Source organism: Neoarius graeffei, chromosome 15 (genome assembly GCF_027579695.1).
Source record: "Neoarius graeffei isolate fNeoGra1 chromosome 15, fNeoGra1.pri, whole genome shotgun sequence".
Taxonomy (NCBI): Eukaryota; Metazoa; Chordata; class Actinopteri; order Siluriformes; family Ariidae; genus Neoarius; species Neoarius graeffei.
In genome coordinates this window covers 57,348,455-57,359,091 of record NC_083583.1, presented here as the reverse complement: position 1 = coordinate 57,359,091, position 10,637 = coordinate 57,348,455, and the positions used below count along the sequence as shown (strand labels likewise).

Sequence of the window (10,637 nt, the reverse complement as noted above, 5' to 3'; positions counted from 1 at the left end):
GTCGTCATTTCCGCCTTCTTCTTTTGTCGCATGTTTTTCTGACCAGCTGTAGGAAAAAAAGGTTTGTATATATTTTTTAACCTGAAACTTCCATCATTAGGATAGTCACTATTAAATACGAAGCTTAATACGAGATGTCTAATCTTTTTCTCGGCTCCATGAAGTTTCTGGAAGTGTTGATACTGCGGAATGTTTTTCTCTCGGATGCGGTTAGCCTTTAGCGAGTTGACTGATAGCGTCCTAGCATGAGTTATCCTCTGAACGCTGTTTGCTCACTGCCTCGGATTCATTACGAAGCTTTTTATTTTTAATAAAAAGACACCTACTGATATAACACCCTTAATCAAGCCCACATTGGACAGGCGGCTAAGCTCCATTAAACCCCACCGCCCATTTCCTTTGATTGATTCGGGGCGCGTTAGCTTCCTTGCTAGCGGCGCTGGTTTGCATTATTACACAACTTTCTTCACCGTGTTTTCGGTGCTCAAATCTGATTGGCTGAGCCGCGTTCGATACCGTTGTAAAATCCACCGTGCACGCGCACCTGTGACCGCATCACCGCGGCTGATTTGTGTATTAATGCGCCAGGTTTTAAACCAATAAAGAGTTATTCGTGTTAAAAATGGAAACGGAAGTGGGTTTTTTTGCGAATATTATTAATGATTTATTGACTAATTGTTAATTATTAAACATTGATTTTAGCCGGCGACAAAAAAAAAAACTATTCCTAATCGTCAAATCTTTGCCCGTTATGTTGCTTAGCAACAAAAGCCTTCCGCTAACGGACTATATTGCGTTGTGGAAGGATTTTTAATATAGCAAATATTAACAACTTTATTTAATGAAAACTGGTGTACTCTTTTACATTTTTAAAAAAATTATTTTAGTTTTATCATTTATATTGTTAGTTTAGGATGTCAGTAATGAGTAAGTTGTTGGACAGGAAAGTTTGCCACGTATAATAGTGCAGGATGTTTAAGCCGCATCACCGGGCAATACTAAATATTGGCTTTTATATCCCTCATCAAAAACATTCCCGTGCAGGGATTGGCCAAGGCTGGCTCACGTGACAAAATAGTTTCACCATTGATTGATTGATTTAAAGTGCATATCCTAGACCAATTTAGTGTGGTTTTTTTTGTTTTTTTTTTTAATATGAAAGTATGTCCGTTTACACACTCATCCAGAAGGGTAATTTTGCACAAGGCCATCTGTCTACAGCAGAAAAAAATTAAAATGACAAAATGCGTCTGGAAAAATCCCAACGGAGTCTGGAGCCAGATTGATCCAGATTCGTGACGTCACGTGCGGATCCTCCAGCAGGCCGAGAGCCCTGTGTATGATGCTGCATGTTGCCAGTTTTTCCGGGTGCCTCGCACGAAGCGCTCCCATTTCTCTCTCATTGTCCGGTCTTTTAGAAAACGATGAGTACTAATTCCATCAAGATTGGTGTTGCTCCACCCTCCTACGATACATCTGTTAACCATTTTAATAATTACGCGATAACGTTGAAGAAATTTGCAGAAAACCACCAGGTCGTTTTCTCATAAACAAACCAGCGCTGACGTAGGATTCAGAAGGAGGCGTCCCGCACGCGACGTCACGAAAATCAATGTTTCCCGGGAAATCCAAATGCTAAGTTTTTTCAGAGGCGGAGCAATTCGCCTCAAATGGTTTGATTTCGACTGAATTTTTCTGCTATTGCGCAAGGTAAAAAAATTGCACAAAATATGACATGTTTGACCAAAATTTAATATTAAATAAGAGAATGACATTGATCTTACTCCTGAATATACCCAAGATGTGCCCTTTAAGCAACGTATCTCATGATGTCAAAAAAAAAAAGGATATGGTGAGAGTCAGTCATGGTACATCCTGGCAGGGTTCCCGCGGGTCCTTAAAAAGTCTTAAATACAACTTTCGGTTTTCAAGGCCTAAAAACGTCTTAAATTTTTTGGAATGACTGGAATTTTCAAAAGGGAGGTATTAAATTTAATATTGGACCAAACGAGTGAAATGTCTCCATCCGGTTTGGGGTATTTTTTTTAACCGTAACTTTAAAAGTGACCAGCGCACCTTTTGGGGGCAGCATTGGTTCTGTGCGTTCCGTAGATCAAGAGCTAACGTTAGGAGGCTACTGGAGGCGGTGCGGTGGTTGTGAAGAGTGAGAGATGCGCAGGTAGCTACGTGGGCGCTAGAAAGCGTTGATAATTATGGGAAGATGTGTGTTTAACGACAAGTGGTTGGGGGATGACAAATACCCCCAAAATAAGGAGAATAATCGTTTGCGATAAAAAGCGCTGGATCGCACAAATGTGTTTAAAGACGGTAACGCAGCACTGGGGACACGCCCACTGGGAAACTGGCTTTTCACGGACACGAGGCGCGCGCGTGTTAGAGGTCAAGCACTCCGGAGTGAAACACAGGGGGGTTCGTGCATGCGCACAAGAGTCAGGTGGAAAATGGGACTTATAGGAAATACTACTAATAATAGTTATTAGCATCATTTTTTACATAATTAACATTGTTTATTGTACTAAGTTTAATATAAATATATAAACAACCTTTATTTCAAAACTCAATTAAAAAGAACTCCAGAAAATACAATAATTCTAAATATAGTACAATATAAATAATTTGTACAAAGTTTAGTTTTATTACTGATCATCTACAACAGTGTTTTTAATATAATATTAACAACCACTAATAATAATTAGTAGTAATAGTAATTATTGATTCATAATCACTACTTATGAATTAGTGATTAATAAATACTAGGGATTATTAAATGTTATAAAATTAAGTTATTAAAAATTTATTACAAATAACTAAAACTTAGTAATTGGTAGAATACAAACAAACACTCATGGATTATAGATAATTTTTTAAAATAGTGAACATTGATATAAAATAACTACTACTACTACTACTAATAATAATAATAATACTAGTAATACTTGTTAATATTTTATCAGTGTTCAGTATTAAAAACAAATTATCTATAATCCATGAATAATTGTTTGTATCACTACTACTACTAATAATAATTACTACTTTTTTAATAATAATTTTAACTAATCTTATAATTCAATTTTATAGCATTTTAATAATCACTAATTTATTAGTATAATTTAGTAGTTGATGATAATTACTACTTATTATTAAATTACATTTTGGTAATCATTGCTTATTAATTAAGTAGTAATAATACTGAATTATAATAATTGCTACTCTATTATTGATAATATAGCTAATAAGTAGTGATTATTAAAATGTTATAAAATTGAGTTAATTTTTTAAATTATTATTAAAGTAGTTTATTAGTGATACAATTATTTATGGATTATAGATGATAATTAATGATTATTTTTGAATAATGAACATTGATATAACAATTGCACTGATGATAATTAGTTTAGTTATTACAACACATTGATTAATATTGATAATGGTTATGAAAGGTGACAGTTGTTTTTCTGTGTTTAATGTAACGCTCTGATGATGGTATGACTGCATAAACAGGTTTATGCTGTTACCTGCTATAACGCAGAAGATACTCGAGAACTTCCTCAGCCAGCTGTATACTGTACACCACTCACACTGATTTTGCTGTCGGACACAAAATCACACATCATCAAAGATAATCTTTGGGGATTGAAATGATGCCGGCTAAGGTCGTTCAGCTGGTTCTACTTGCTGTTTATTGTTTTCGTTTTTGAAATGATTCATGGTGTTTTCTCCAGTAAACCCCAGTCTTCTCCTTGCTGCTACAGTAGTTCTACAGGCCCAGAACACACGACTTTGCTTCAGCTGTTTGCATGTCTAACAGTTGCCACTGATGCACCCTGTTGTTCACCAATTGTGTGCATTCTTCTTAGTTAGTAAAAAAAAAACTATTGCAGAAAACAGTTTTAAGTTGTCGTATTTATCATTTTCTTTGCCATGGTACAGTCTTAATTTTTCCATTTAGAGGTCTTGAAAAGGTTTTAAGTCTTTAAATTTGTACTTGAAAAATGTGCAGATACCCTGCCTGGATATACCCATGACCTGATGTCATAATTTCAAGTTATATAGTCAACTCAAGTCTTTTTATTTATTTATACAATAAAGACAGAGAAAAATAGAAGTCGTTAATACCACACATCAATAGTTTTAACGGCTTTCTGATTCTGTGAGTCAGTAATTGTTTTTATGTAATGCTTGTTCTCTCTTTCAGATACCAAAAATAGGGCAATTCCACGGGTAACTGACGCAACATTCAGAGGGTTTAAAATTAAACTGCGTGGCTGTTATAGAAAGAGCAAACTCAAACAAATGTAGGATGACTTAAGGCCCAAAGGCCATCTTGGACAACAGAGGTTTTCTCAGATATGAATAATTTATTTAGTGGCATGCAGATAACACTGGTAACTGACACAACTTGGAGAATTCGACAACTGTGAACACAAGTACAAACGCCAATTTCTGTGAAACTTGTTGCAGTTTTATTAACGTCTCTTCCAGCTTTGCTTTTAACATGCCATAGTATACAATGAAAGAAATAAGCTATGAAAAATGTTTAGAACTGACAGAGATCATGGAATATACAGTAACTGACGCATCATTCTTGGTAACTGACGCAACACTTTCCAAATTTCTAAATGATTTGATCTATAGAGAGCGATAAAATGTGGTAATTTTCTCTTTCTTAGTCGTATCATCAATCAGTGAACAAAGCTACTTGTTAGATCTAAAAGGCCCCAAAGCTGTGATGATTACTCAGTGGAATCAATTTTTTCATGGCAATGTAAAGAATAAGGTCCATTTGATATAAAACACAGTTTAACTTGCCTGGTGAGGACTTTTGACAGCAGTTTGAGTGCTTCTTTGTGTCCGTTTAGTTTTGGGTTTAAAGTATGTGCTTGGATCTGCCAATTTCAAAATGGCCGCCAGTCATGTGACATGAGTTCAGCAGAAAAATATGGTTCATTCACTGCAGTCAAATCATTACTACTAATGATAACCCAATCAAATTTATATACCGTATATACACTACCGTTCAAAAGTTTGGGGTCACCCAGACAATTTTGTGTTCTCCATGAAAAGCCACACTTTTTTATTTCCCACCATAAGTTGTAAAATGAATAGAAAATATAGTCGAGACATTTTTCTGGCCATTTTGAGCATTTAATCGACCCCACAAATGTGATGCTCCAGAAACTCAATCTGCTGAAAGGAAGGTCAGTTTTATAGCTTCTCTAAAGAGCTCAACTGTTTTCAGCTGTGCTAACATGATTGTACAAGGGTTTTCTAATCATCCATTATGGTGATGATACACGGGGCAACTTTTTGGGCAATGTCGCCGAGCAATGTTGCTGGGCAATTGCGTTTTGACTCTTTTCTATTGAGATTGGGCAACATTGTTTCTTTCTGAATGGTTTTGATAATCTCTGGCAACTTTTTGAGAAGCCAATCAGAACGTGAGTATCGAGTCATGTGACCTCCGGTGAGGTTCGGATCAGAAATTTCAAACAAATATGGCGGCCGCTCAGTGTCAGTGGAGTGAAGAGATGGAGAGACTCCTCATCTGTTTTTACGCTGGTAAGTTATTTTAATATTCTATATGGAGGAATTTACCTCACCAAAGCTCTAAAAAACAACAGACAGCTTGATTAAATGGTCACAGCAAAAATTAAGACTTTTTTTTTAGCTAACTGTAAACTGCTGTTGCTAACTGTTGTTGCCCATTGTTAGTTACCCTGAAAAGTTGCCCTGTGTCTCACCTAGTTGCCCGTTGCCAGCAACATTGCTCGGCAACATTGTCCAAAAAAGTTGCCCCGTGTATCATCACCATTAGCCTTCTGAGGCAATGAGCAAACACATTGTACCATTAGAACACTGGAGTGAGAGTTGCTGGAAATGGGCCTCTATACACCTATGGAGATATTGCACCAAAAACCACACATTTGCAGCTAGAATAGTCATTTAGCACATTAGCAATGTATAGAGTGGATTTCTGATTAGTTTAAAGTGATCTTCATTGAAAAGAACAGTGCTTTTCTTTCAAAAATAAGGACATTTCAAAGTGACCCCAAACCTTTTGAACGGTAGTGTATGAGCTACGAATCATGATGATGTCTCGTGAGGCAGGCGATAGCATGGCAGATAAATAAGGTTAAAAATAGCAATAGCGGGGCACGTTGCACATGCGAAGGTTGCACTGATGTAAACAACAAGCATAGCTGCCTCCAGTGAGTTTATGCTGAGATTCAATTTCATATATGAAAGTTAACTTTTTGTTTTTTAAGTTTGGAATTTTTTGATGAGGGATATAGATCTAATATACAATGCACTGAGAGGCTCCAGTAATTATGAATTCTCTTCAGTGACTGGCATAATATTATTTTCTTCAGGGCTGAGCTCCTCACAAAATAGTACTATGCCAGTCACCTCAGAGAATCCATAATTTCAACTGGAGCCTCTCGGTGCATAGTTTGATTATTATACTACGGTTCTGTTAATAAGAAATTCATATTTCAGGCACAATATGGCCTAATGTTTTGTTAGTGTTTGCTCAGTCAGTGAAGACAGTTCCCAAAGAAGCCACAGCTCCATATAGCATTGCGTGTTGCCATGCCAACGCACAGACCGACTGACAAGCTTTGGTAAGTGTAGAATAGTTTAGTGTAACAAACTTAAAGTGCCATTCCACCATTGGATGTATTCTTTGGCATAAAATACAATATATTTTGACAACATATATAAATGGTATCACTAGACAGAGAAATCTTTTAGCTTCAAAATGATATATCAAACATAATTTTTTGACAACGACAAGTATATTAATTTCGCGACCAAAGTCACCTACCCTTTTAATTTCCGTGCGTGATGTCATCGGCAGGTTCCCCTTCTTGTGTACCACGTGACGTGGCACATATCAGCAATGGCGGATAGAACGCGATAAAAATAATACCAATAAATCTAGCTAATACCAATAAATCTAGCTAACTGAAAGATTAACTCAAAATTTTTCGCAATTTTTTTGGCCCCCATATACGAGGAGAAATGACTCTCTCACTTTGGGGGTTTCCTGGTCTAAAAATAGACCGACACGTGGTACACAAGAAGGGGAACCTGCCGATGACATCATGTTTCACTACCGCGCGGAAATTAAAAGGGTAGGTGACTTTGGTCGCAAAATTAATATACTTGTCGTTGTCAAATTATGTTTGATATATCATTTTGAAGCTAAAAGATTTCTCTGTCTAGTCATGTTGTCATAAAATATATTGTGTTTTATGCCAAAGAATACATCCAATGGTGGAATGGCACTTTAAAGCTTAACAAATTTACTTAGTGAGCACAGACAAGCATTCAACAAGATGATGCACACAGTGAAATGTCCCAGTACAGTTACACTAAATATCAGCGCACTGACCAATCAAATTAGTGCACCAGAATTAACTGTTGTGTCTAAAAAAAAATTAATAGAATTTATGTTATGCAAAAAGTTGTGGCTAGATTACTTTTTGTTTTTCCTCACTAGGATAGCAGGCTAAAATGATATATTAGAAATAACTGTCTGTGACTGATCTGAAGCTCAACAGCAGAATGTTGTTTATTTTCCCAGAAGACGCAATGAATCAAGAAAAACTGGCTAAACTTCAAGCCCAAGTCCGAATAGGGGGCAAGGTAAAATCAACCTTTGTGTTAAGTTTTGTGCCTTAATTCTGGCAGCCACTTCATGCCATGTAGTACTTCTTTGACTAATTATTACACTACATTCACACTGCAAGGCTTAATGCTCAATTCCGATTTTTTTGTGAAATCCAACTTTTTTGTGAGGTCGTTCACATTAACAAATATATGCAACTTGTATGTGATCCTCAGTATGAACGAAAAGCGACCTAAAAGTGTTCCGCATGCGCATTGCAGGATACGACGACGTCACACGCAGTGAGCATGGCCAGTGTTTACGGAAGTAACCTAAAGTTTCCTGTGTACGACAGTAGCCAGCATGGAGTACCTGGCGATGATGCAGTTGTTGTTGCGACGGAACCAGAACATGCACAACAGCCTGATGTTAAGGAGGAGGTTGAGAAAGAAGAGGGCAAGGGTTTTGGCTCAGGCGTTCGACGGGGTAGTGACTGCAACCTCCGTTCAAAGGAACATCAAAGCCATGTTGTTGTAACTTTTTTTGAGAGACCCGCCGCCTACTTCAGCGCAGAATAGTGACGTTTGTGGCTTGTTGATGACGTGTAAGTCGGATGAATGCGACCTGGCGGTTCAGACTGAAGTCGCATATGAAAAGAGCGGATACGAATCGGAATTAGGACCACATATCCAAACGGCCTGGGTCGGATTTGAAAAAAATCGCATCCGTGTCGCTCATCTCATCTCATTATCTCTAGCCGCTTTATCCTTCTACAGGGTTGCAGGTAAGCTGGAGCCTATCCCAGCTGACTACGGGTGAAAGGCGGGGTACACCCTGGACAAGTCGCCAGGTCATCACAGGGCTGACACATAGACACAGACAACCATTCACACTCACATTCACACCTACGCTCAATTTAGAGTCACCAGTTAACCTAACCTGCATGTCTTTGGACTGTGGGGGAAACCGGAGCACCCGGAGGAAACCCACGCGGACACGGGGAGAACATGCAAACTCCACACAGAAAGGCCCTCGCTGGCCCCGGGGCTCGAACCCAGGACCTTCTTGCTGTGAGGCGACAGCGCTAACCACTACACCACCGTGCCGCCCTCGTGTCGTTCATATTATCAATAAAAGATCGGATACAGGTCACATATGGGCGAAAAAATCGGATTTGAGTCACTTCAGCCTGCAGTGTGAACGTAGTGTTAGACACCACATAACTTTTTTTTTTTTTTTTTTTTTTTTTTTTTTAATATTGTTCTCGCTTGTCAGGGAACAGCACGTAGGAAGAAGAAGGTTGTCCACAGAACGGCAACAGCAGACGACAAAAAACTTCAGAGCTCGTTAAAGAAACTTGCTGTGAATAACATTGCTGGTATTGAGGAGGTAGTGCGTTGTTGCTTTATTTGGCTGTCTAAAGTCATAACCATACAATTAAAATCAGAGCAGCCGTACTGCTCAGGCTAATGGACTTGGGTCTCACTTGAATGCATGTGGTTGCAGGTGAACATGATAAAGGATGATGGTACAGTGATCCATTTCAATAACCCCAAAGTGCAGGCGTCTCTGTCTGCAAACACATTTGCCATCACAGGCCACGCAGAGACCAAGCAGCTGACGGAGATGCTTCCTGGCATCCTCAGCCAACTCGGTGCAGACAGTCTCACGAGTCTGCGCAAACTCGCTGAGCAGTTCCCCAGACAAGGTGGGTGAGAACGATGCACAGTAGAAAGATGTTTTTAATTTTTTTTTTTTTTTTTGTATTCATTAGAACTTTTTTTTTTTTTTCTTTGTTTAAAGTTCTTGACAACAAAGCCCCCAAAGCAGAAGACATTGATGAAGAGGATGATGATGTCCCAGGTAGGAGATTTCAACTTTCAGTTTTGCATGAATGCGAAATGACTATTTCGTGAATGCCCATGCACCTGACATGTTTTCTCTCCTCTCTCCAGATCTGGTAGAGAACTTCGATGAAGCATCAAAGAACGAGGCTAACTGATTGATTGCACATCATTAACTGGGACTGCAGTTCAGGGCAGAACCTGTTGCAGTATTTTTAACGATAAGACATATCAACACTGTCCAGCAACCCAGAGACTTTTGTATTTTAAATTGGCACTCTTGCCCAGGTAATACTCCTCAGCCAGTCTCTTGCACTTAAACAAGATGATGGTAACATTTATGATATGGCTTATGGTTCCGAATGAATACCATATTGTCGGTCATGAACATTAGTCTTAATTATTTTTGTCAATGAAACAATAAATGTCAAAACCTTTTAGTGTTGTGATCTTTATTGCTACGTAAAGAGCATTCTGTGGATTTATTTAGGCTCAAACAGAACCTAAGAAACAAGAAGGATGATTCTCTGTTACTTTTAGCGACACGCCCGGACACAGCAAGTTTGACACCAAATAAGTTTTTCATTCATGCTTTAGGAACTGCTTTATTCTGGTCAGAATTGCAGTTTCTCTGAAGCTTAGTCTAGGAGTATTGGGCATCTGGTGTGAATACAACCTGGATGGTACAGCTGCACATCCCAGGGTGTCCTACACATACAAATTTTGCACGCTCATTTACATATAGGGCGGTATTATTATTATTTTTTTTTTTTTTTTTTTTTTCCCCAGAGTCACCAATTCACGTTTTGGCCAGCATATTTTTGCAAGATTAGAGTAAAACCAGCGAACCCAGAGGAAACCCATATGGACAGAGTGAAAGAACAAGCTGTGCTGCCATGCAGATAAAATATGCCAAGTAGTATTTTTCATTAGTATTATTAAAAGGTTTAGGTAACGGTTACACATACATTTAAAGTTGCAGGGAGCTGCATGGTAAGTAAATTATGGCGCATGAGGTTTTTGTTTTATGTATGTACAGTGGTGCTTGAAAGTTTGTGAATCCTTTAGAATTTTCTATATTTCTGCATAAATATGACCTAAAACATCATCAGATTTTCACACAAGTCCTAACAGTAGATAAAGAGAACCCAGTTAAACAA

General features: G+C 38.1%; 1 protein-coding gene across 1 annotated transcript; it reads left to right on the top strand.

Moving 5' to 3' along the window:
- btf3l4 (basic transcription factor 3-like 4) lies at window positions 1-9,917 on the top strand. The gene is made up of 6 exons (XM_060941695.1): window positions 1-59; window positions 7,609-7,671; window positions 8,909-9,022; window positions 9,140-9,341; window positions 9,437-9,496; window positions 9,589-9,917. The coding sequence occupies exons 2-6, from the start codon at window positions 7,618-7,620 to the stop codon at window positions 9,633-9,635; spliced, it is 477 nt and encodes a 158-aa protein (XP_060797678.1). The 5' UTR covers window positions 1-59; window positions 7,609-7,617; the 3' UTR covers window positions 9,636-9,917.
- The last annotated feature ends 720 nt before the right edge of the window (window positions 9,918-10,637 follow it).